This window comes from Schistocerca serialis, chromosome 4 (genome assembly GCF_023864345.2).
Source record: "Schistocerca serialis cubense isolate TAMUIC-IGC-003099 chromosome 4, iqSchSeri2.2, whole genome shotgun sequence".
In the NCBI taxonomy this organism is placed as follows: Eukaryota; Metazoa; Arthropoda; class Insecta; order Orthoptera; family Acrididae; genus Schistocerca; species Schistocerca serialis.
Genome location: NC_064641.1, coordinates 580,883,572 through 580,911,258, shown reverse-complemented (window position 1 = coordinate 580,911,258; position 27,687 = coordinate 580,883,572). Strand labels below are relative to the sequence as shown.

The 27,687-nt window shown below is 37.4% G+C and overlaps 1 protein-coding gene across 1 annotated transcript in view; it reads left to right on the top strand.

Annotated features, from left to right (window-relative positions):
* LOC126474618 (solute carrier family 22 member 13-like) overlaps positions 1–27,404 on the top strand; it is a 56,173-nt gene extending 28,769 nt beyond the window's left edge. Inside the window, exons 2-4 of the mRNA XM_050102095.1 lie at positions 6,277–6,491; positions 6,669–6,856; positions 27,192–27,404. Coding sequence (XP_049958052.1) covers positions 6,277–6,491; positions 6,669–6,856; positions 27,192–27,404 — 616 coding nt within the window. The remainder of the gene's footprint in view (positions 1–6,276; positions 6,492–6,668; positions 6,857–27,191) is intronic.
* The last annotated feature ends 283 nt before the right edge of the window (positions 27,405–27,687 follow it).

The window sequence follows — 27,687 nt, the reverse complement described above, 5'->3', positions numbered from 1 at the left end:
TCGTTCTACCATTCCTAGATCGGCAAGGGAACTTGCTGTTCCAACAGGACAATGCACGTCCCCTTGTATCCCGTGCCACCCAACGTGCTCTAGAAGGTGTAAGTCAACTACCCTGGCCAGCAAGATCTCCGGATCTGTCCCCCATTGAGCATGTTTGGGACTGGATGAAGCGTCGTCTCACGCGGTCTGCACGTCCAGCACGAACGCTGGTCCAACTGAGGCGCCAGGTGGAAATGGCATGGCAAGCCGTTCCACAGGACTACATCCAGCATCTCTACGATCGTCTCCGTGGGAGAATAGCAGCCTGCATTGCTGCGAAAGGTGGATATACACTGTACTAGTGCCGACATTGTGCATGCTCTGTTGCCTGTGTCTATGTGCCTGTGGTTCTGTCAGTGTGATCATGTGATGTATCTGACCCCAGGAATGTGTCAATAAAGTTTCCCCTTCTTGGGACAATGAATTCACGGTGTTCTTATTTCAATTTCCAGGAGTGTAGATACACAAGAAGCTCAAGCGGTAATTGTCGAATTTGTTAGTAGTAAACATAAGTCGATTTTCAAGAAAGGTTCCACCCCCGACTGGTCCGCTGAGATATTAAAAAAATCATGTAGTTAAGGATATCAACTCTTATCTGCTGGGCGATTTCATGCCACGACCTGTAATAGGAGCTGCTGCAGTATGTAGTAACTATTACGTAACACATATCTAGCTAAGAAAAGTGTAGAAAATTTTACATAATGGCTGTGTTTTGATAAAACATACAATTCTTGGCCGGCTTAGTAAGAGATAACCTGAGAAAGAGAGAGTACATACGTGGTTTATCTTTTCTGTCTGCAGGGCAAAAGCGGGAGTAGCAGTGGCTAATGTGAAAGACACCTCTTAATATTCATTGCTTCAGGCAGTCGGTTATGTTACCAAACAGCTCCACCGATGATGTAAGGAGGCTTCTCTCACACTATCACAAAGTATCTCTCTTTCTTTCTTTCTTGGGCATCCTGCCAGCTGCTGGATTGGTGTTCGTAATGTGTTCCTCAGATGTGGTGTTTATGTGTACATGTGCCTGTGTGTGTGTGTGTGTGTGTGTGTGTGTGTGTGTGTGTTAGTGTAGAAAAGGAAAGAGGTTTCGTCGTAACACATGGTTCCTGGATTATTGTGCCAGTTTGTGTGTGTATGGGTATGTATATGCGTGTGTGTGTGTGTGTGTGTGTGTGTGTGTGTGTGTGTGTGTGTGTGTGTGTGTGTGTGTTGTGTGCACTGAATGACGCCAATTCACACAGTTTAGGTGAAGACGGTAACATAATGAGAATGAATTTCTCATTCTGCAGCTGAATGTCCGCTGAGGATGAAACTTCCTGGCAGGTTAAAACTGTATCCCAGACCGAGACTCAAACTCAGGAACTTTGCCTTTCGCGGGCCAGTGCTCGACCGAATGAATTACCAAACACGAATCACGAGCCGTCCTCACAGCTTTACGCTCCACCGATACATCTCCTACCATCCCAACTTGGCAGCAGTTGTGCAAAACTTGCGGGAAGTTTGGAAGATAGGAGATGAAGTACTGTCGGATGTACAGGTGTGAGGACCGGTTGTTAATCATGCTTGGGTAGATCAGTTGGTGGAGCACTTGACCATGAAAGGCGAAGGTCCTGACTTCGACTCTTGGTCTGCCACACAGTTTAGTCTGACAGGTACTTTCATATCAGCATACACTCTGCTTCATTCTCGAAACATCCCCCAGCCTGTGGCTAATCCACATGTGCGTAATATCGTTTCTTCCTAAGTGCTAGTACCGCAATTTTAGCAGGAGAACTTCTGTTACATCTGGAATGTTGTAGATGAGGAACTGACGGAAGTAAAGCTGTGAGGAGGAGTCGTGAATTACGCATGAATAGTGATATGTGATTCGTTAGTCGTACCATACCTACACAGTATATCTTAAATACCACGAAATAGGAAGCGGGATGGAATCATGATTGGTAGTCACACTTTATAATTAAGACACTTTACTGGCATTACGCTTTTTAAAAAATAATAATAATTTAAGGATTAATAATTGTGGACGAGCCACTAGATAAAACCTTGCAAATACAATTAGAAACCCAACGTACCCAGTACTCTAACAAACAATTCCAGATTAAAAAAAGGGGGTTACTGACAAACTTGAGAACTTCTAACTCTCATATAGATATAAAGAAACAATTACAGGTAAAGGGTGACTTAATAACACTTGAGCACTAGTGCCAATCTAAGATGCCATCACATAACATGATAGAATAACTTAATTAGAATAAAACTACAACAGAGACACTGATCTTAAAAAGTAAATGTTTACGTACTCAGACGTGCTAATAAGAAAATCACTAGAAAAAGCTGCACAAGGAACTCAGCGGATGCTATGCAGTTTGAGGTTTGGTCAGTTGCCTGTTCGTAGTGTTTAAGAGAACAAGTTCATATACAAACAGGTTACATACAAATATTTATCTACCAGCTTAACCTGCCTTGACGGAAGGAAGATAAATACTAAACTTTGGAAGGGGATATGTGACCATCTCCGGTAGTGACCAGGTTCTTAAACACTGCCACGCCAAGGCGCTGGCACAATTAAAAGTTTCTGCCCGAATCACAAAGCCATACCAATAACTCTGAAACATAGAAACACTGGGCAGAACCTTTGACTCACACATGAACGACTGTATTAATAGAGTGCAGGCTTCAAAAACAGCAACATAAGACATTTGATTGCAAGAGACACACAAAAAAACGAAAAAATTTTCAAGTAACAGCCACCTTTTAACCAGGGCAAGAAAGTCTCCCATAATAAAAATAAAATTTAAAATCTCTGAGTTCGTCGGAGAACAGACAATTACGACGGCTTACTCCGTATCAGGTACACAATACGAGGGAGCGGGTTCCACAGCTCCACTGCTTCCCTTCAAATTTTGTTCCCAGCAAAGACACAGAACTTGTACCTCCAAGCTTCCCATGTCGGCAAAACGCCCAACCAATTTCACAGCACAACGTGTAACGGTCATCACACTCGTTCGGCACCCGTTGACACTCGTCTCCCCCGCGAATTACTCGAGATCTCGAGGGTTCCCGTCGAAGGCTAACAACCAACTCGCTTCGGCTGCGAAGCCGCTTGATAACACACGCGAAACGCAAAGATAGCTTACCTCAACCACAATCCATCTCATTGATACATGAACAAACTATGACTGGCACCAGCTCGCCACGGCTCAACTAGCTCAGATGGTAGAGCATTTCCTGTGCATAGCAAACGTCCCGTGTTAGGGTCTCGGTCTGGTACAATTTTATACTGTAGTACTGACAATATCTTTTTTTGAACATGGCGCCATTTTCACAATGCAAGGAAGATGAAACATTTTTCGATATGGAGATATTGTATACTTTTGAACATGGCGCCATTTTTTTCGCAGTCAAGTACTTCGAGAGCTACGTTATGTTGGGTGCATCATGCCCATTGCCTACTACACACTGACTGGTTGGAGAGGGAACGGTTGAGGACAGAATGGGGAGGAGAGGAAGGTGGGTCGGGTGGCATGATGACATCACTGAAACGGGACGAGGCATCTCCCATGATGATGATGATAATGATGATGATGATGACGATAACGATGATGTCGTAGATAAGGAATGTGTGGATTGTGTTCACATTACAACATTCGGTTACATGACAATAAGTGTGTCCAAGGCCCTATAAATATATCACTATCGAAATCGCTTATGCCAGTGGATTTCTTCACTTGCGGTCCGTATCATCCCTACAATGATTTCCCATATATCTCCGCTCCGCTTATAAATTTTCCTTGTCGTGTCACAGTTCGCAACGCTACCGGGAGACGTTCAGTCTCCTATTGGCAACAGTGTAAATGATTTAGATCATCGGTATATTGATGGTGTAGCTCTTCCTGGAACTGGCTCCGTAAGTTTAAAAGAGACATAACGAATAGATGATAGCAAAAATACACAGCGAAATCGACAAGCGGACTGCACAAGGCGGACAAGCTATTTTTTAGATGATAACCTTTTACTTACTGCTTTATTAATACTGTTAATAATAATACATTTTTCTCCCTTTTGATTCAGTATTCTTCAAAATGGTTTTATATAAGCTGACCTGAATTCGTCTCTTTTTCCAATCTCTTCATCTAAGTCATTCCCAACGTCCTTAATTATGTGTTTCCCCTCTACGAACCACTGTATCGTTATGGAAGTTATTCGCTGAGGCTGATGATTTTTAAGGGTGCCACCTGATTTATCTGTTCATTTCATTTTCAGCATCCTTTTGTAGCATCACGTACTAAACGGTTCGATTCTCTTCTTTCCTTTGTTTCCCACAGGCCATGACTATCTTCTATATTACGCTATGCGCCAGACGTATATTCTCAGAAATTTCTTACTCATTTTCTGTGCTTTATACGCTTGATATTGTCGACTCCTTTTGCGAGAAGCGAAATCTTTGTCTTGCTATTCTGCTTCGTATGTGCCCCTTCGTTCAGCCATAATTCGTCATATTGCTTTGAAAATTCTTTATTTGGATTACTGCCAGTACCAAATCTTGTTAGATACAGTCTTCCTCTGAGATTTAATCCCACTTCAAATTCTTACGTTTACTTGTTACATTGCTTGTCCAGTATACATGTTGAACAGAATAGCACAAAGGCTGCTTCCCTTCATTCCGCTGTTTCATATCCAACCGCTTCCCTCTTAGTAGTCACACTTCTTGTTTCGTCTTGTTTCTTGTACACATTGTATACTACCATCTTCCCCTATACCGTATATCTATTTTACTTAAGATTTCTAAGTTCTTGCACAATTTTCTCTAGGTCGGCAAATCATTCAAAGGTACCTCAGTTTTTCTAATCTTTGCTTCATTTAGTAAGCGTACCATCTGAAATCCCTTTCGTGAGTCTTTACCTTTCCTTAAGCTAAATTCGTCGTCAGCTGTCATTTATCTTAAGTTTTCATATTTATTCCTAGTGTGTTCTAGCCATCAACCTTAATTCAAGAGCTGTCAATCTGTTCGTACGACAGTTATTGCGTTATCTGCTCAAGCCATCTTCGTGATTTTGAGACTCATTTCCTCCGGAATTTCCGATAGCATGTCACCGTTATTATACATTCTGCACCTTAACCTGAATAATCGTTTGACTGCTACTTTTTCTTATCAGTTTGGTTATAATAATTACCTACCCCACTTTGCCTCATTTGATCCGAGGTCTTTCAGAACATTTTGAAATACTGGCTCTCACGCCAGATCCGTACATCCTTCGAATCAGTATCTTCTTACTTTTATATCACGTTAGGAGGTAACTACTCCTCCTGATACAAACCATTACTGTCCTTTTCCACATGTCTGCCATCTCTTCTGGATTTAGTAGTTGAATTCTTTCTTCACTCTAAATGTTGATAGGCTTTTCTTTTAAATGATCCTAAATTTTTTTTTCACTTTCATTTTTCGATTTCTTCGTGTTTTAGTTACAGCCATCTCGCTTTGTGTGCATAGTAAATAAAAAAAGCACAGAGGTGCATTGGAATAAAAGGAGGCACATAATAATTAAATCGTAATTTCGAGACGTGACCACGGCGAAGACAGTGTCCAATTTTAAATTCTCCTTTGATTTTAACTTTAAGAGAAACTGTTGTAGGATATTTGCTTCCTCTTCTTTTCCTCTTTTAAAATATATTATTTGTCAGATATTCTTGGTCTCTTCTTTAAAAATCTATAAATAGCGCGTCATCTGCTCATTCATACATCGTATTAGTTAATAAAAAGGTATAGCGCTGTGTGTTGACTACCTGATGGATTATTGTTCTGAGTGTCATTCTGAATTAGCAAACATCGCTGACATGGCGTGACAGAATTTATGGACGTAATTCGTGTAAATAGGTGAATACCATTGCGGTCATATGACATACGGACGTATGACCCGTTCAAAGACTACATTTTACCTGGAGGACTTTGTGCCAAGTACAGATATTGCTACCTAAGACAAGTATGTGACCATATGATTATGACAACAACCAGAGTCTAAACTGTATAATAAGTGTTTAAAACTCCAGTTGTTAGGGATGAGTACTTCGGGAAGTTCATTTGAAATTGTCTAATAGTGTATTATCGTGCAGGTTCTTTACAGAGGTACAATTGCTACACAAGCAATTTATCTGGTCACATAGCAATAAACATGAATAATTAAAGTGCTACATTTGACCAGAACAATTTCAGTGGGTGTCCATATTTTCTTGTTACAGGTCGACTGCTGCCTTTGTTACCTTCACCCTACTTTTTAGCAACAACTGTTTCGGGGAGAATCCTTTCGTAGCATTCATCGGGCATGGATCCCTGCAACTAGCTGCTTCATACTCTGCTCATGTTGTTGGAAATAGATTTGGAAGGCGGATAACACACTGCCTCGTGCTATTGGCTGCTGGTTTGTTGTGCATCATCCTCATATGCTTAACCGCAGGTATCTCTTTATGTAATCCCTTCTTGCATGTTTCCTATCAGAAACTGATTTATAGATACCTTTAAAGGAATTTAAGCGTGGAATATTATTAGACTGTCCTTTAGAAGTATTTATTAGCACTCTTTAAAGTGTACATATTTAGAATTGTGTTATCTCAACAGAATTGCACTTTTTCAGCACACTCAACCCAGTGGATCATAACTACACTTTCTCTTGCGCTACTCTTCTGCTGTGACTGCTCATATTTACTCACAAATATACAGAGCTTGGAATTGCATCCAACGAGTTTACGACAGATAGGCATCGCAATTGAATACGTCTTTGTTCAATGCAGTATGAGTGTTCCACCTTACGTTGCTCACTTGGTATGTGCTCCACTTACTTAAAACAATTCCATTAGTACATATATAGAAACTGTGGCGTAAACTAGTTCTGTCTTAGATATTAGACTACTTCTTATTGTAATCACAAACTCGTGAATCGAAATACGAAAGTTGAAACTTTAATAGTGGCAACTATTTATTCACAGCTCGTACAAAATAGATACCTGTTTCAAAGTTTTACTGACCTTCAAAATAGTCACCAGCATAGTGTATAACCCGTTGCCAGCGATGTGGAAGTCGTAGGATACTCTTATCGGTGCCAGTTGTGTTGACAGTTCGAGCGGCGCGGTTTATTTCCCGACGAATTTGTAGCAAATCTGAAACGAATGCCGTGAAGTGTTCAGTTTAGAAATCGAGTTGACCTTACGAGGGCTTAAGTCAAAGGAGTGCAGTAGGTGGTATAGCACTTAGCAGGCCCATCGGTCAAACAAATCAGTAAAAGCGTGCACTGTACTTGATTGAGCAGTGTCCTATAAAATGATGGTCAGGTACTGCAGAAAGTGTAATCACTTATGTCTGTATGTTGTTCATTTTTGGAACACACTCCCCTGACTTAAGCCCTCGTGAGTTCAACTCAGTTTTTAAACTGAGGGAAACAATTCACGGCATTCGCTTCAGAACTGCTACAAATTCGTCGGGCAATAGACCGCGCCGCTTGAACTGTCAACGCAACTGGCACTGCGAAGAGTATCCTACAGCTTCCACATCGCTGGAAAAGGGTTATACACAATGCTGGTGACTACTTTGAAGCTCAGTAAAACTTTGAAAGACATATCTAATTTGTACGAGCTGTAAATAAATAGTTGCCACTATTAAAGTTCCAACACTCGTATTATTCCTCCTCCTACTCCAACCGTGTAACACCTCAGTGTCGGTAGCCAAGACTCACTATGGAATGAATTGCAGTAAATTTTTTATGCAGGAGACATCCGTGATCGAGCATACCTTTCAGAAAAATCCATACACATCAATTACAGTCAGCGGGTATGCTGGCGTTTGACGAGTTATCCTGGAATCCTGTGTTTATAAGACTTTCATTTGTGCATCCTTTGTTCAAATGTTCAAATTGAAACACGCATGCAGCGTGTGCGAGGCATTACAGAATCTTTGACCAGAGAGCTTTTTATCGTGGCTAGTCTGCGCTTGACCGCGCGAGTGTTACGAGCAGTAGTCTGTGGGTAGCAGTCTGTGGGTAGTCTGTCGGCAGTGCAGTTGTCTGTTGCACTCTGTCGGTAGCAGTAGTCGAGTCCAGCTGCGAATGGCAGTCTGTTAGCAGTAGTGGTCTTGTACGTAGCGTGCGAGACGCAGTCCGCGCGCGTCGACATGGGCCTCTGGTCAAGATGCTGAATGAGGTATATTGTTAATTAAGGTAACCAAGCTGCATTGCGCACATCAGATAACGTAAAGTTTATTTATTGTAATTAATTTTCAACAAGTGCCCCAATAATAATTTTGATTTCAAAGCAAATTTTTATAAAAGAACCATTTAAAGTTTCAGTTAAATTTCAAAGAAATAAAAAAAAAATAAAAAATTAATACTTGCAATGCATTTCCTCCAAGCCGCGGCCAACAATAAGAGCAGAACTTTGACATGCAGTTATACTGAGGTAAGAAATTAATTCTGATTTTTGCACAGGGCCAAAGACTGATATTTCGGTGTAATTGAGTTTACATTGTGACTGAAGTTTCATTAGCATTAAATTGTCTCTCATTATTTTTGTGGGAGCTTGCACGTTGAGTCAGATTGCGAGTCAAACATTTAATTGTCATAGTCAGTACATTTCATGCAGGGAGGTTACGCTTGGCTCCCATTTAGTATTTCTGTCTTTCGAAATTTCGGTGGGGAGGTTACACTTAGTGTAATGCTAATGAAACTTCAGTCACAATGTAAACTCAATTAGACCGAAATATCAGTCTTTGGCCTTGTGCAAAAATCAGAATTAATTTCTTACCTCAGTATAACTGCATGTTAAAGTTCTGCTCTTATTGTTGGCCGCAGCTTGGAGGAAATGCATTGCAAGTATTAATTTTTTATTTTTTTTATTTCTTTGAAATTTAACTGAAACTTTAAATGGTTCTTTTATAAAAATTTGCTTTGAAATCAAAATTATTATTGGGGCACTTGTTGAAAATTAATTACAATACATAAACTTTACGTTATCTGATGTGCGCAATGCAGCTTGGTTACCTTAATTAACAATATACCTCATTCAGCATCTTGACCAGAGGCCCATGTCGACGCGCGCGGACTGCGTCTCGCTCGCTACGTACAAGACCACTACTGCTAACAGACTGCCATTCGCAGCTGGACTCGACTACTGCTACCGACAGAGTGCAACAGACAACTGCACTGCCGACAGACTACCCACAGACTGCTACCCACAGACTACTGCTCGTAACACTCGCGCGGTCAAGCGCAGACTAGCCACGACAAAAAGCTCTCTGGTCAAAGATTCTGTAATGCCTCGCACACGCTGCATTCGTGTTTCATAACCCTCCACTGGGGGGAAAAAAATTTGGTGGCGATGGTGAGTCATTTGGACTCGCCATGAGTACCAAATTTTTTCTTAACTAATTAATTATTACAATTACAGCAAAAGTACAAAACATGAATTAAACTTGATGCTCATGCACTGAGTACAAAACATTAGAAAATCACAAAATGTATACAAAGAGTACAGAGCGTATTAGCAAATTCAGAAAAATGTATATACAGATCATATTGATAAATGAAAAAAGTGCACAGTTACTGACGTTCAGCACAAAACATATTAACATATGACATAAGTGCACATGTACTGTAGTTCAGAACATATCATCAATATAAAAATGTATATACAATATAAAAGACAAGAGTGCACATATACTGTACTTCAGAACAAATCGAAAAAATGTCTTCAGCATTTTCACAACAAATAAACATAATGGCAAAAAAATCATGTCGACAAGTGACATAAGTGTACTCCCACTGGAGTTCAGCAAATCGAAAGAAAATATATAGCCCATGAACATAACTGATGTTAGAAAAAAATGATTGTCACTATTAGGATAGGAAAGGGAAGGATTGCATCATGGTTGTAGCACTTTAGATTGCACACAGCTGTTCTGAAAGTCCATATCTTTCCACAGAAGTACATCACCAAGTGACACAAATTGCAGTTCTTTTCCCATCAGAATTTATCAGCGTAGCCAAGACACTGAATTGTCGTAGTAATCTTCCATGTTTTCATTTTGGTAGTACATTAGGTACACCAAACAGTGGGACCATAATAACGTCTCCATTGCTCACGGTGGTGGACAGCATGTCGTGTCAACACCACACTCTTACAAGGCACACCAACGCAGAATTAGTGCAAAACCAAATATAGTGCTCCATGATCACTAGGATAGACAGGACAAAATGGATATTGCAGTAATTCAGGGTAGTTAGGTCAGTAGTTGAAGGACATTAAGTCACATACCAGTCTTAATTAGCAATTACATTAGTAGTTTGCGGCATTCATAGGCCAGTTATTGAACATTTCTGTACCATGTATGTAGTATTACAGAAAAATGTTCATTAATTGTTTTACATGGAATCAGTAGCCTTCTTTTCCTAGTTACAAAGCATTATTAAATAATCGCATTCTTTTCCAGTTACAAAGTATAGCATAGTTAATTAATCATTTGTCATTCCAATATAGTATTAATCATTAGCCTTCTCCTAACTACAAAGCATTATGAAAGAATCGCATTCTTTTCCAGTTACAAAGCATAATCTCCTAATTACAAAGCATTATTAAACAATCGCATTCTTTTCCAGTTACAAACCATAATTAATCATTTGTCATTTCAATATAGTAATAATCATTAGCCTTTTCCTAATTACAAAGCATTATTAAACAATAGCATAATTAATTAATCATTTGTCATTTCAATATAGTAATAATCATTAGCTTTTTCCTAATTACAAAGCATTATTAAACAATCGCATTCTTTTCCAGTTACAAACCATAATTAATCATTTGCCATTTCAATATAGTAATAATCATTAGCCTTCTCCTAATTACAAAGCATTATTAAACAATAGCATAATTAATTAATCATTTGTCATTTCAATATAGTAATAATCATTAGGTTTTTCCTAATTACAAAGCATTATTAAACAATCGCATTCTTTTCCAGTTACAAACCATAATTAATCATTTGTCATTTCAATATAGTAATAATCATTAGCCTTTTCCTAATTACAAAGCATTATTAAACAATCACATTCTTTTCCAGTTAAAAAGCATAACGAATATCATAATTAATTAATCATTTTCCAAGTGACATATTATTCATAGCTGATCAGCATTACTCAGAACTCTCTTAAACTGGTATCATTATTTGGGACTGGTAATACATTTTTTTTTGTTAGCAATGCATTGCGTTAGGTAATGACAGGGGAAAGCAAGAGAGAAGAATTTGCTTCTGGGTGATTGGTATAAATGAAAATGTGTAACGTCATTCATCATAAGTCAGCTGTGGCAAGATTATGAAACAGGTAGAGTATATGTAATCACATTCATAGATTTAATGAACAACTGTTTATAGCACATTAATCTCATAAATAATGTCTCCTGCAAAACATATATTAAAAAATGGATTATTAAGCTGAAAAGAGAAATGCATTTTATGCTGAAAGGTAGTGAACTTCGAATTAACAGGTAGTGAAATGTGTATAAAAAATGTTTTCCATAGCTGTCCTTTCCAAAACCTTCAGTCATTATACTATGCAATATAACACCTGCTGTCAAAGCAAACTGCAACAAATACTTAAATAACTACATAGCATAAACATAACTTCAACATTATCCTCATCTGCAAAGAAAAAAAACTTCATTATACATCTCATCATAACTCCATTATCATCATCACCTGTAAAGAAAAACTTTATTATTCATAGTAGCATATTCTTCATCATTACTCTTCATCAGTATTCATTATCATCTGCAAAAAAATCACTTCATTACTCATTATACAACTATTCCTTATTTCTAGCATATTTCATTACTAAAACTAAGATGTGTAGTTCTGTCTGACAGCCTGCATCAATCACCTTGTATTCTGAAAGAAAAAATTAGTTAAGACTGCTATTCTACGATGTGTATAGTATATTCTTGTTAATGCTTGTTACTCCTGATCCATTTACTCTTCCCCATAAAGTTATTGCATCTTCTTTCGATCATTCCGTAGGTGAAGTTCCCATTTCTGTGTAATTTATTTCCTTTACACGTTATTTTTTCTGAAAATGATGAACAAAGATTAATGTCTTGCATTTAAATCATATACCCACTAAATAATGACTGGTTAATGGTGACACAATAAAGCATACAGCATAACATGACAGCAAACGTAATATGTCAAAAGCATAGACAGTGTTCAAAGGCAAAAAATGTACAATCACAATGCAGCAGCAAAAAAAAGGAAAATGTAAATAGTCACGATGTTGAGATATCATAGGGCAAAAATGTGTCAAAGTCAACTGGTGTGTTATACCTTAACTATTCCACAGTGCATACGAACAAAACTGGAATACAATCATACACACAAAAAAAATGGAAAATGTGCACGGTCTGATGTGTAACGACAAGAAGAGCGACCTGCTAACCTTACCTTGCCGGGCACTTGCCAAGAAAAAATACGATAATCATCAGTAATTAGTCATGTGAATATAATTGCATAAGTGGTGATAAAGATTAGTAAATGGCATCATAGCATGTTACATCATAAAGTGGTTTCATTCAATAAACGGTTTAATGTTTGAGATATGGTGATTGCCTTTCGATTTTCTGGTTCTCAAAGTTTCGACGTGTACAACATTGGGGTGAGGGATGCTGCGAATCCGATATGGACCTGCGTATAGAAGTTCAAATTTACTGCACTTACCTTTTATTCTGCTGGATAAATAGTGTGTACGTACTAATATTTTCTGTCCAATGTGAAAGTCACGGCGTGTACAAACCTGTTTTTGCTGTCTTCTCTGGCGCTCTGCGGCACGTTTGATGTTGTTCAGCGCAATGTTAAATATTTCATGGTGACGTAGGCGACGACTTTTAGGGAAGTTTACTAATTTTGTGATTTTGTTAGGTGGTTCAACATTTTTCAGTATAACACGCGGAGATAGCATAGTGGATTCATTTGGAATGGAATTAATTACATCTTGGAATGAGAATATGTGTGTGTCCCAATCAATATGTATTTTGTGACAGTATATTCTACACAGTTTACCAATTTCTTTCATTAATCGTTCACAAGGGTTCGAAGAAGCATGATACTTGGATATATAAATCGGAGAAATGTTTCTAGCTCGTAACATACGTGTCCATGTAGAAGATCGAAATTGTGCTCCATTGTCAGAAATTACTTTCAACACATGCCCTACATGAGATAGAAAATGTTTTACAAATGCTTTCGAAACAGTTTTAGCAGTAGCTTTGCGTAACGGAGTAAAAGTAACAAATTTTGAAGTGAGCTCAACAGCGACAAATATGTAGCAAAAACCTCTGTTAGTTCTCGGAATTGGACCAAAAATGTCTACAGCGGGCATGTGTCTTAATTTAACAGGTACAATGGGATATAAAGGAGGAATATGTGAAGTGGTGTCTGACTTAGCTTTCTGGCAAATTTTACATGACGCTAAAACTCGTCGTATACGTATACAATTGCAAATTTCAGGGAAAGCCTACAGCAGTTAGACTGGGATGAGGTGTACTGTGAACCTGATGCCAATTTAAAATATAATTTATTTCATGACATTTTTGTAAATGCATTTGAAAACTGCTTCCCCAAGAAAATAGTTAAATATACTCGTAAGAAACCTTGTAACAAACCATGGCTTACTAAGGGTATAAAAATATCTTGTAACCGGAAAAGGGAAATGTATCTGACAGCAAGAAAGAGTAGTGACCCAGAAACTATCAAAAATTATAAAAACTACTGTGTTATATTAAGAAAAGTTATTAAAAAATCCAGGAGTATGTGTATCATGTCGGAAATCAGCAACTCTGATAATAAAATTAAAACAATTTGGAATATTATTAAAAGAGAAACAGGCCAACCAAGAGCAGAGGAAGACAGTATTACCATCAAACTGAATGAAAACTTTACGAACAAAAAGTCAGAAGTTGAAAATATTTTTAATAATCATTTTCTAAATGTTGTGGATATAGTAGGATCCAGGTGTTCATTAGAAGATGCTAGGCTGTTAATGGAAGAGGCCATACCTATGCAATTTGATACAATTGAAATCTCACCCACTTCTCCCTCTGAAATTAGGAAAATAATAAACTTGCTTAAAAGCAAAAACTCACATGGAATTAATGGCATTTCCAGCAAAATACTAAAAGCTTGTTCTCAACAGATAAGTAAGATTCTCAGCCACCTGTGTAATAGCTCTCTGGAACAGGGCATTTTCCCTGATAGACTGAAATATGCTATTGTTATACCTTTGCATAAAAAGGGGGATAGATCTGATGTCAACAATTACCGTCCAATCTCCCTTCTAACAGCTTTATCCAAAATTTTTGAGAAAGTAATGTATTCAAGAGTAGCTTCACATATCTGTAAAAATGAAGTACTAACAAAATGTCAGTTTGGTTTCCAGAAAGGTTTTTCAACAGAAAATGCCATATATGCTTTCACCAGTCAAATTTTGAATGATCTGAATAACCAAACACCACCCATTGGGATTTTTTGTGATCTCTCAAAGGCTTTTGATTGTGTAAATCATGAAATTCTGCTAGACAAGCTCAAGTATTGTGGCATGAGTGGGACAGTGCACAAATGGTTTAATTCGTACCTAACTGGAAGAGTGCAGAAAGTTGAAATAAGTAGTTCTCGTAACATGCAAAGATCAGCACATTCCTCAAACTGGGGAACTATCAAGAATGGGGTTCCACAAGGGTCAGTCTTGGGTCCTTTGTTGTTCTTATTGTATATTAATGACTTACCATTCTATATTCATGAAGAGGCAAAGTTAGTTCTCTTTGCTGATGATACAAGTATAGTAATCACACCTGAGAAACAAGAATTAACTGATGAAATTGTCAATACTGTCTTTCAGAAAATTACTAAGTGGTTCCTTGTAAACGGACTCTCACTGAATTTTGATAAGACACAGTACATACAGTTCCGTACAGTGAATGGTATGACGCCATTAATAAATATAGACCTTAATCAGAAGCATATAGCTAAGGTAGAATATTCCAAATTTTTAGGTATGTCCATTGATGAGAGATTAAATTGGAAGAAACACATTGATGATCTGCTGAAACGTTTGAGTTCAGCTACTTATGCAATAAGGGTCATTGCAAATTTTGGTGATAAACATCTTAGTAAATTAGCTTACTACGCCTATTTTCACTCACTGCTTTCATACGGCATCATATTTTGGGGTAATTCATCACTGAGGAATAAAGTATTTATTGCACAAAAGCGTGTAATCAGAATAATAGCTGGAGTCCACCCAAGATCATCCTGCAGACATTTATGTAAGGATCTAGGGATATTCACAGTAGCTTCTCAGTATATATACTCTCTTATGAAATTTGTTATTAACAACCAAACCCAATTCAAAAGTAATAGCAGTGTGCATAACTACAATACTAGGAGAAAGGACGATCTTCACTATTCAAGATTAAATCTAACTTTGGCACAGAAAGGGGTGAATTATACTGGCACTAAAGTCTTTGGTCACTTACCAAATAGTATCAAAAGTCTGACAGATAACCAACAAGTATTTAAGAAGAAATTAAAAGAATTTCTGAATGACAACTCCTTCTACTCCATAGAGGAATATTTAGATATAAATTAAGAAAAAAAAGAAAAAAAAGAAAAAAAATAAAAGAAAAAATAAAGAAAAACAAAAAAACACAAAAAAATAAAATTGTTATATTAACTTAAGTATGTTGTTAAATTAACCTAATTATGTCATGTATTGGAAAATTCGACTCGTTCCACATCATTACTAAATATCGTATTCATGATCCATGGAACTAGTATTAATCTAATCTAATCTAATCTAATCTAATCCATATTGGCAAAATAACAGTTCTGTCTCAGTATAAGAAAACATTTTCTGGCTCCGTAATGTGCGTAGCTTAAATGAGTGTACCAGATTAATTTGTTAACAAGTTCGTCAGGAATGCATAATAACCAATTGTTGCTGTCTGGATGAGAGCGGCGAAACAGAATGTCATTGCGTACAGTGTAGTGGTTCCTAATCGTAACATTATTCTTATCTTGCCAGAGGTGTTTAATTTCTTTCCACACGTTGTCTTTATTTTGCTCTTGTGCTATGTCCTGTAATGACGACGAAATAAAATTTTCAAATGCTATTTGTTGGATGTACATTACGCTGAAATTTGCTTTGCAGAAGTTAGTTGCGATGTCATGTTGATTGTTGCTGAGAGAACGGGATAGTGCGTCTGCTATAACATTTTGTGTGCCGGGAATATGAACTATCGTAAAATTAAATTCCTGTAAATAAAGTTTCCATCTACTTAGGCTGTCGTGCGTAAATTTAGCTGAAAGTAAGAATTGTATCGCTCTGTGGTCTGTGTAAACGGTGGTATGTCTGCCATAAAGAAAATGCCGAAATCTCGTAAAAGCCCATACAACACATAACGTTTCCAGTTCTGTAACAGAATAATTTCGCTCAGCAGGTGACAGAATGCGGCTTGCAAATGCGATGTTTTTAATTACTGTAGAGCCATCTTCTTCAGTTTCCTGAAAAATGTGTACGCCTAAAGCGGTGTTAGAACTATCGGTGGCAATGGAAAAATTTCTGGCAAGGTCTGGGTGCGATAAAAGTGGTGCATTCAACAGAGCATGTTTCAGGTTCATAAATTCACAATGTGCTTGCTTATCCTAAGACCAAATACTGTTTTTACCTGTTAATTGGCATAATCTAGGCGTGTCTAAAGCGGAGTGATGAATAAATTTACGAAAAAAGTTAATTAAGCCCAAAAAACTGCGTAATTGTTTTTTTGTCGTAGGAACAGTAATGTCACGTAGAGCTTGAAGTTTTTCCGGGTCAGGCGCAATGCCTTCTGCTGAAATTACGTGTCCAAGAAATTTTATAGAAGTTTTGCCGAAGTGCGATTTACTGAGGTTAACTGTGAGTCCTTGTGCATGAAAAGTTTGTAACACTCGTTCTAGAATCACATTGTATTCAGACCAGTTAGCTTCTGCAATAAGAATGTCATCTACGTACGTCGTAATTCTGTCCTTAAGTTCTGTCGGAATTATTGTGTTCAAACCGCGAATAAAAGCTGCAGAAGAAATAGTTAAGCCGAATGGTAATTTGCAAAATTGATAACAGTCGCCAAAACAAAGAAATGCTGTATACTTTCTGCAGTTCGGATGAAGTTGAATTTGCCAAAATCCCGATTTCAAATCTAGTGTGGAATAAATAGCCGTACCATGAAATTTCTGTAGAAGTTCCTCTAATGTCTGTGGTCGATCAGTTCCATTAATAATAATGTCATTAATGTGACGTGTATCAAGTACAAGGCGAAGTGAGCCATCTTTTTTCTTAACAATATGTAGCGGGTTTGTGTACGGACTAATTGCCGGTTCTATAATTCCTTGATCAAGCATATCCTGCAATTCTTTTTTAACTTGTTCTCTGTGGATTTATGGAATGGGATAATGTTTTGCTTTAAATGTGTCGTGCTGTTTTACTTGAAATTCATACATAAAGCCGGACATAGTACCACGAACATTGTCGAAAACTGGAGCTTGCTGTAAAAGAATTCTGTGTAGTTGCATGCGTTCGTCGTCTGTATTTGCACTGCTTTGTTTAACTTTATCAGAAATAATTTGCATTACGTCGTAGTCAGCTTCGTCTGGAGTATTATAGTTATGTACGTACGTATCTGTCAACAATGTGGGATTACAGTCTATGTTACGCGATACGGAAATGACCTCTGTGCGATTAATTGTTTGCTCTTCCGCAGATAAAGTGTGCTGAAATTCTAAAGCCAATTGTACATTTTCATCCTTTAGCATTAAATAGGAATTTTGAAAATCAATAACTGCGTCATGTTGTACCAGAAAATTCGTACCTAAATAACATCTGTTGTCAATAAAGGAACAATCCAAAAATTTGAGTGGAAAGTATGACCTCCAATACAAAATGATAAATGCGTCTGTAATTTAACGTCTACTCCTTTACTCGATACTGCTCCTTTCACTTTTGTTTTGCCTAATGGTAATGTCGGATAGGTATTCTCTTTGTTACACTCTTTAAAAGTTTCTTCATTTATTACTGATATAGGTGATCCGGAATCAATTACTGCTGAAAATTTCGATGAACCTACTTTAATTTCGATGACAGGATGTGAAATAGTTGTCTGAACAAATGGTCTTTCCTGCAAAAGAGTATCTCTGATATCATCAAAAGTAATTACATTTTCGTGAACTACATTTTGCGTGTCAAAGGTAGTGCTTGTGTTACGGGAAGATGCGACTTGTACAGTATCTAGTCAGATTCTATCTGATGTGTTACTATTTTCAGCTGGATGTTGTGGCATTTCTACTATTTGAACTGTTCTATTACTTCTTCCAGACGTATTACGTTCTGGATGGTACCTACTGTCGGGTTCATTCATGAGAATATGTTCTTGCGCATGATTTTGCTGTTGGTAAGACCGACTGTTATTATATGTACGCTGATAATTGTGCTCATCGTTTTTACGTCTGTCGTGATAGTCATTCCTATACGGTGCATTGCGATAGGAATTGAAATACTGTCTTCTCTGTACGTAGTTGTTTCCTTGCTGCCGTGCGTTACTATTTGTTGGATCTGGGACTATACGTGCACGCGGCGGAACATTAAAGCCTGGTTGACCTTGTGCATTACATTGTTGTTTAGGTATGCTAACCGGCTGGTTTTGTTGCTGTTGTTGTGGAAAACCTCTGTTGTTGCTAAAATGTGGTTCCTGTTGCTGAAAATTTTGACGATATTGATAATCAAAATTTTGTCTGCTATTAAAGTTCTGGTGATTGTCATTCCTAAAGCGTCTGTTACCTTTCCTATTAAAATTACGTGTCTGATCATAATTACTGTACGTCTGTTGGCCTTGGTTGTTATATGAAAAATTTTTGTTTACGAAAGAATAATCTGATTGTTGTACTTCCAAGAGCTGTAACAGATCTCTGAATGCTGAAATATTTTCTTTTTGTTGACCTGTTAAAAGTGACACTCTTAATGACCGTGGTAATTTAGAGATACATAATTGAATGAGTGCGGATTCACTATAGGGTTCACTTAAATACTGATTTTGCTGGACCATGTGCTCAAAAAATTGCGTCACATTGGGAAAATTTGTGTTTTCATAATTTGGTAAACTAATTAACTGATCTTTAATTCCGCGCTGTGTCGTCTTCGACCAGTACGCTGACAGAAAAGCATTCTGAAATTCTTCTACCGAGTAACATTGCCTCGCGATCGGTCTCATACGAGTTGCAGGTTCGCCTTCCAAAAAGCTGCAAATAAATTCAAGTTTATGCGTAACGGGCCAAGTCGGTGGAAAAGCAAAGCTAAATTGTTGTATCCAATCTAGCGGATGAATCTGTGTTCTGTCGTTTTTAAACACTTTAAACTTTCTCACTGACAGAAAATGTTTGTAATCAGAATTATCGTCTCTGTGTGATGTAACAGGTTCAGGATTGTAAGAGAATCTGTTGAACTGTGGTTGTTCGGAATCAAAGTCCCGTACTCTCTGTAGATTACCCAAATTATACGCGCTCCGTGAGTCTGGCAAACGTTCGAAAAGAGGCGTCTGCTGTGATGTGTTATTAACTGAAATATTTTTCATCTCTGTTACGTCTTGCTGTAAGCTTGTCAATTTTCTATGTAAGGTGTTATTAGACGAATCGATCTCATTAATCGTCTGCTGTAAATTTTGAAATTCAGGTGTTTGGTTAAAGGAAACCAGTGCAGTATCGTCTGATTTATTGTCATTAGTACTTTCAATAACATCAATACGACTGGCCAATTCATCATATTTTTCAGTCAGTATTTTTGTCTGATCATCGGTTTTAGTGTCAGTGGCATTAATCTGTTTTTGCAACTTACGTGCAGTTTCGTTCAGTTTTTTAACATCAGCTTTTACGACATCGGAATCCAGTGTTAGTTCTAATTGTTCGAGTCTGTCGGTCACTGTTTGAAAATCTGTTGTGTATGTATCTGTTTTTGTTTTAAGGTCAGAAATCTCATCATGTAATTCAGTGTTCAACTGTTCGATGGTATTAATTTTGTCCGATACTGTAGCAATATTGTTGTCTACATATGTTTTTGCCTTCGCAAACATTTTACGTTTGTCTTCCTGTCTTTGTGCAGTGATTGTTTCCATTACCTGACGTTTTACTTTATTTTGATCCTGAATAAATTTACGGAAACGTGTATCACTGTTTTGTATGTGAACACTAAGACGTTCGTTAATTTGAGAGTTCTGTTGCTCGAATTTCGCGTCTATCTTTTCATCCAATGTGCGCGAAAGTTCTGCTGTCATTGTTTTAAACTCGTCGCGTAATTGTGTAGCCTTTTCAGAGCATTGTTTAGCGACAGTACTAATTTCCGCTCTAAGTGTTTCTGTTGCGGCTGTTTGCAATTCCCTTAATTCTTGCGCAACAGACCTAATTTCTTCGCTACTTTTCTTTGAACAAGCCTCAATTTCCTCGCGTAACTGTTCCTTAGTGTCATGACACTGCGCGGCAACGGCTCTAATTTGTTCACTAAGCTGTCTGGAATTGTCGTCTAATTTTTATTAAGCTGTCTGGAATTGTTGTCTAATTTTTCATTTAAGTGTTGTTTGAGATTTTCACTCTGTTGTTTGGACTCTTCCTTATTTTGTTTGGAATCATTATCTAGTTTTTCAATACGTTCATTAATTCGTAGCAACAATGCCACGATTGGATCCTCAGCAACATTACCTACTCTATTATCTGTGCTGTTTAGTGGTGTACCTGGACTTGTCGCGCTTTGTGTGACCATTTGGTCATTCTGCAATTTACAAAAAGGATTATCAGTCGGACGTACACTGTCACTCACTATTTCGGAATTAAATAAATCCGTCATACTTTGTGTATCCTGTTCATTTTCATTAGACAAATTTGTCTGTACGTTACTTGAATTTTCCAAACCGGGTGTGTTAAGCTGGGCATCGCTCATTACAACAGAACGCCCCGCGTCATCGATTGTCGTCAATCCAACAGAGGACATAACCGAGTTCGTTTGTTCATCATTAACATAATAATCATCATTAGAGGTTGGAACGCACTGATTGTCGGTGAACGCGGGATTGTCATCATTACACTGCGTGTCACAATTACTACCGGTCACGTTGTTTAAGTCGGTAATTTCGTTCATAATACCTCGCGATACACTATTCACAGTCTTTCGCGGCATTTTTACAATAGTCAAAATTATTCACAAAATAAATAAGCACAATGTAAAAACAACACACAAATACAACAGAGCAACGAATTGCCGATGATCTGTGGAAAGAAATTCACAAAATTAGTAAAAGCGTTGCGCCAATTCTTAATCATATTTATGCAAGTAAGAGCAGAATCTGACTACTTTTCAAAAGATTCTCAACGAAATACGATCCTGGACTGGGTGTCGCCAAGTGTAACCTCCCCACCGAAATTTCGAAAGACAGAAATAATAAATGGGAGCCAAGCGTAACCTCCCTGCATGAAATGTACTGACTATGACAATTAAATGTTTGACTCGCAATCTGACTCAACGTGCAAGCTCCCACAAAAATAATGAGAGACAATTTAATGCTAATGAAACTTCAGTCACAATGTAAACTCAATTACACCGAAATATCAGTCTTTGGCCCTGTGCAAAAATCAGAATTAATTTCTTACCTCAGTATAACTGCATGTCAAAGTTCTGCTCTTATTGTTGGCCGCGGCTTGGAGGAAATGCATTGCAAGTATTAATTTTTTATTTTTTTTATTTCTTTGAAATTTAACTGAAACTTTAAATGGTTCTTTTATAAAAATTTGCTTTGAAATCAAAATTATTATTGGGGCACTTGTTGAAAATTAATTACAATACATAAACTTTACGTTATCTGATGTGCGCAATGCAGCTTGGTTACCTTAATTAACAATATACCTCATTCAGCATCTTGACCAGAGGCCCATGTCGACGCGCGCAGACTGCGTCTCGCACGCTACGTACAAGACCACTACTGCTAACAGACTGCCATTCGCAGCTGGACTCGACTACTGCTACCGACAGAGTGCAACAGACAACTGCACTGCCGACAGACTACCCACAGACTGCTACCCACAGACTACTGCTCGTAACACTCGCGCGGTCAAGCGCAGACTAGCCACGATAAAAAACTCTCTGGTCAAAGATTCTGTAATGCCTCGCACACGCTGCATGCATGTTTCAAAATGTATGTGAAATCTTATAGGACTTAAGTGCAAAGGTCATCAGTCCCTAAGCTTACACACTACTTAACCTAAATTATCCTAAGGACAAACACACCCACCCATGCCCGAGGGAGGACTCGAACCTCTGCCGGGACCAGCCGCACAGTTCATCGCCATAGACCCCTCGGCTAATCCCGCGCTGCGCATCCTTTGTGTCCCGGTCAAATTTATTTACTGTACTCTATCCACAAATCCAAAATAAACATTTTAGACCGATTGATCTGGGGTCATCTTGAAAAAAAAAAAAAAAGATTCGTCATTGTGTATTTTATAGTCATGAGCTAAGTGAAAATGGGAACATGAAACAGCCAGATTTTAAACATTTTTTCAATATCTGTCCTTTTCCTTCATTATTACTAAAGTCTCTGAGCTATTTCTAACTGCATTGAAAATAATTTGCTAATCTCTTATTTGGATCCATTGTTATTCGTGATGTTCACAGTAACCCTTGTATTCTCTGAAGTTTTCTTTCTTATTGTCTACCCTTTTTCTTATTTCTCTGGTGCAGTTTCCATCTTGAATTAAAAAGTTTCTCATGTAAGTGAAGCACATTACTTCTTTAATTTCAATCTCTACAGCGTTTTACATGTTGCGCTGTATTTCTATGTTTTTTTCATTAGTTTTGTCTTTGAAAAATTTACAAGCAGGCAAACTCTTTAGTCTGTGTTTTGCATTGCATCGACCATTTTCTGTTTACCTTCTTCACTTTCCGCTGAGACAACTTGAAGATGATGCTACTTTCGCATTCTTGGTAACTTCATTTATATTCCTACATTATTCGAGGCTTCATTGAGGATCTTGTCACCGAAACTACAAACAGGGCTAGAAAAGTGGAAAGCAGCATCTGACTCTTCTCTAATAACTATTTTACCCAATTATTCAACCTGTACTTTCATCACACCTCTTTGATGTAAACGTAGCAACTTTATTAGTCTCCTTCCATTCTATTCAATTGCTTTTTATACTTTAAATATGATCTTCAATCTTACTGCATCATCAACATTTCCACAATAACGCTGTTAACTTTAATTAAACTTTTCATCTGAGTACTGACGCACACAGTGCCGTCTCATGCCCTTTTGTATCCTATTTTCAAAATATTACTCCGACAGGTTATTCTTTCTTGTCTAATTTTCATATTATTATTGAATTAGATGTTTTGGAGGTGACAGGTGTATACTAATAGTTCTGTAATATTTGTACAGTTTTTCACTATGTTTCTTTGGTTTTTTATTTATTTTTTATTTATTTATTTATTGTTCCTTGGGACCAAATTAAGGAGAAGTCTCTATGGTCATCAAACGAGTCAATACATGAAATTACAACACGATATTAGAAACAGATAAAATGAAACATAAAAAAACATATTCAGGTGACAAGTCATAAGTTTAAATGAAGAAAATCAACAATGTAACACTGGAATTTGCTTAATTTTTTAGCTCTTCCAAGAGCTCCTCGACAGAATAGAAGGAGTGAGCCATGAGGAAACTCTTCAGTTTAGACTTAAAAGTGTTTGGGCTACTGCTAAGATTTTTGAGTTCTTGTGGTAGCTTCTTGAAAATGGATGCAGCAGAATACTGCACTCCTTTCTGCACAAGAGTTAAGGAAGTGCATTGTACATGCAGATTTGATTTCTGCCTAGTATTAACTGAGTAAAAGCTGCTAAATCTTGGGAATAGGCTAATATTGCTAACAACAAACGACATTAAAGAAAATATATACTGTGAGGGCAATGTCAGAATTTCCAGATTTTTGAATAGGGGTCAACAAGAGGTTTTCGAACTTACACCACATATAGCTCGAACAGCCCGTTTTTGAGCCAAAAATACCCTTTTTGAATCAGAAGAATTACCCCAAAAAATAATACCATACGACACAAGCGTATGAAAATGTGCGAAGTAGACTACTTTTCGTGTTGAAGTGTCACTTATTTCAGATACTGTTCTAATGGTAAATAAAGCAGCATTTAGCTTCTGAACAAGATCCTGGACATGGGCTTTCCACAACAGCTTACTATCTATCCGAATGCCTAGGAACTTGAACTGTTCCGTCTCGCTTATAATATGCCTCTTCTGTCTGATCAAAATATCGGTTCTTGTTGAATTGTGAGTTAGAAACTGTAAAAACTGAGTCTTACTGTGATTTAGCATCAAATTATTTCCCACAAGCCATGAACTTATTTCATGAACTACATTATTTGTTACTATTTCAATATTACATGCAAGATCCTTCACTACCAAGCTGGTGTCATCAGCAAACAGAAATATTTTTGAATCACCTGTAATACTAGAAGGCATATCATTTATATAAATAAGAAACATCAGTGGCCCCAGCACCGACCCTTGGGGAACGCCCCACTTAACAGTGCCCCATTGGGACTGAGCATCACTACCACTCTCAATATTGCGGAGAATTACCCTCTGTTTTCTGTCCTTAAAGTAAGAGGCGAACCAACTGTAAGCTACTCCCCTTACTCCATAATGGTCCAACTTCTGCAGTAAAATTTTGTGGTCAACACAGTCAAAAGCCTTCGTTAAATCAAAGAAAACACCTAACGTTCGCAACCTTTTATTTAATCCATTAAAAACCTCACAGAGAAAAGAGAATATAGCATTTTCAATTGTTAAACCATTTTTAAAACCAAACTGAACATTCGACAGCAAATTATGTGAATTTAAATGCTCCAGTAACCTTGTATATACAACTTTCTCGATAACTTTAGCAAACACCGATGGCTTAGAAATAGGTCTAAAATTGTCAACATTATCAATGCCTCCCTTTTTATAAAGTGGCTTGACTACCGCGTACTTTAATAGGTCAGGAAACCGACCACTCCTAAAGGATAAGTTACAGATATGGCTGAGAACTGGGCTAACACGCATAGAACAATACTTCAGTATTCTGCTAGATACCCCGTCATATCCATGAGAGTTCTTTGTCTTTAGTGATTTAATTATTAACTCAATCTCCCTCTTGTCAGTATCATGGAGGAGCATTTCAGGTAACAGTCTCGGAACACTTTTTTCTAGGATCGCTATATGAATCCCTGTTGGGACTAGGTTTCTATTTAGTTCACCTGCTATATTCAGAAAGTGATTATTAAATACTGTACATATATGCGACTTATCAGTAACACGGACATTCCCACTACGCACTGATTCTATATCCTCGACCTGTCTCTGCAGACCAGCAACTTCCTTTACGACTGACCATATGGTTTTAATATTGTCCTGAGACTTAGCTATTCTATCTGCATACCACATACTTTTTGCCTTCCTAATAACGTTTTTAAGCACCTTACAATACTGTTGGTAATGGGCTGCTGCATTTAGATTTTGACTGTTTCTAACGTTTTGATATAATTGCCACTTTGTTCTACAAGATATTCTTATCCCTCTAGTCAGCCACCCAGGCTGCCTGTTTGTGCTAGTACCCTGTTTGAAACGTTCTAACAGAAAGCAACTTTCAAAGAGCATGAGAAAAGTGTTGAGAAAAGCATTATATTTATCGTCTAGTGTATCAGCGCTATAAACATCTTGCCACTCTTGTTCCTTTATAAGGCTTACAAAGGTCTCTACAGGAACTGGATCAGCTTTCCTGAAGAGCTGATGACCTTACTATCTTGAGAAAACCTTCTGGTAAGTATTGTGCACCATATATTTGGTTTGTAGACACAGTCTTCTAAACACTTTGGCGTTTCACACAGCATGTTAACACTACACGTGGTTTTCTTTTCCTGAGACCTTCCACGGATTTCTCAACATTTCCTTTGTAATATTTTGACCATTCCATTTCTGTCACATTCCTCTTATTTTTCTCCTTCTACCTATTCCATTAATCCCATTAATTCTGCATGATTCTGAGAATAACATGATGCTTCTACATTATGATTTCAAATGTTATCAACAATTTTATTTCTAGATACATTCATTTGATTATTTAGAATGTCTGTCACAGCTGTTATCTTTGGCTTCATCTTCGTTATGTGTCTGTCTTAGATTTATTAACGTTACACTGTGCTTCCGTGAAATCGACGCAAACTATGTTTGTTGTTCTTATCACGTTATTGTTCAGTTGATGGTGAGGTTTTCCTCTAATATGTGTAGTAACATTATTTCATTTCCAACTAACATTCATTTTTCTTTGATTTTGTGTGGGATTTATTACTTTCTAGACTTCTGAAATTTATTTTTGTATTTTTATTTTTTAGAAAATCACCTCATATATTTTAGTACTGTTTCTTGCAAATCTGTGCTGTGTTCTAGAATCCTAGATTTATTGGTAGCACGCTCACTGCACAATGAAGCATAGTTCTTTCTCGGACTGGAGACCAGTAGAAAATGATTCTCATATGTTGGATGCTCTCATGGAAATGTTGGCTGAATCTCTTGGAAATTGGTTCCTATTTCCTGTTCGTTCCTTAAGACACCTTCTGGAAGAACTAAACATTTTGTGCATAACATGTACATTTTGGTTAGAGAGATACTGATATTAAAAATGTACCTTTTTTGAAGATAATTCCCATTCCAGGTAAAGAATGACGATCAGTGACGATCGTATGTAGGTAGCCCATAAAAGTGAACAACTTTACGTATTGTTATAGAACTGGTACAACTGTAACAATCGCTAACATGTGATAATCACACAAAATCATTTATTGATTTATTCGACATGCATGGAGTTCCTGATTCACTATATCCACAGTCCCACAATGCGTGCATGTGATTGTGTTATATATTTATACCACTGTTGTCACAGAATAAAGTACCATCAAAATATAGATTGTATTTAGAAGACAATATATGAAACTGATATTTTTTTCTGTCTATAGGGTAAGACTGCTGGAATGCATATCGCTTTCGTCATACTTGCGGCCGTGACCCTGATTATGTCTGTTTTGATGTCATTTGTGCCGGAGTCTTTTAATGAGAAGTTTCCAGAGACAAAACAAGATATTTCACTCTTTGGAACGAAGCAGAAGTACTGGAGTATTCCAGCTGGAAGTCAAATGTATCAGAGAGAACGCCAATGTAGGATATATTGACAACCAGAACTGGAGCTCTGGGAATGGTCTCACAAAACTTTACAGAAAAATCTTTAAGGAAATACCTTGACTAAACTAAACTTGTAGTCTGTTTTCTGTAGTGTATTAACAACGACAGCAGTTTAAACTGGAAATGATAATACAATTGCGATTCAAGTGGTATGATGAGAAAGTGGTAAGGTGTTCCTGTTACATGCACATGTGAGATGATACATTATGCGAACACATTGAAAACAGACATGTTGATTGTATCTGCAGATAGTAAAATGTGGAAGTTACATTA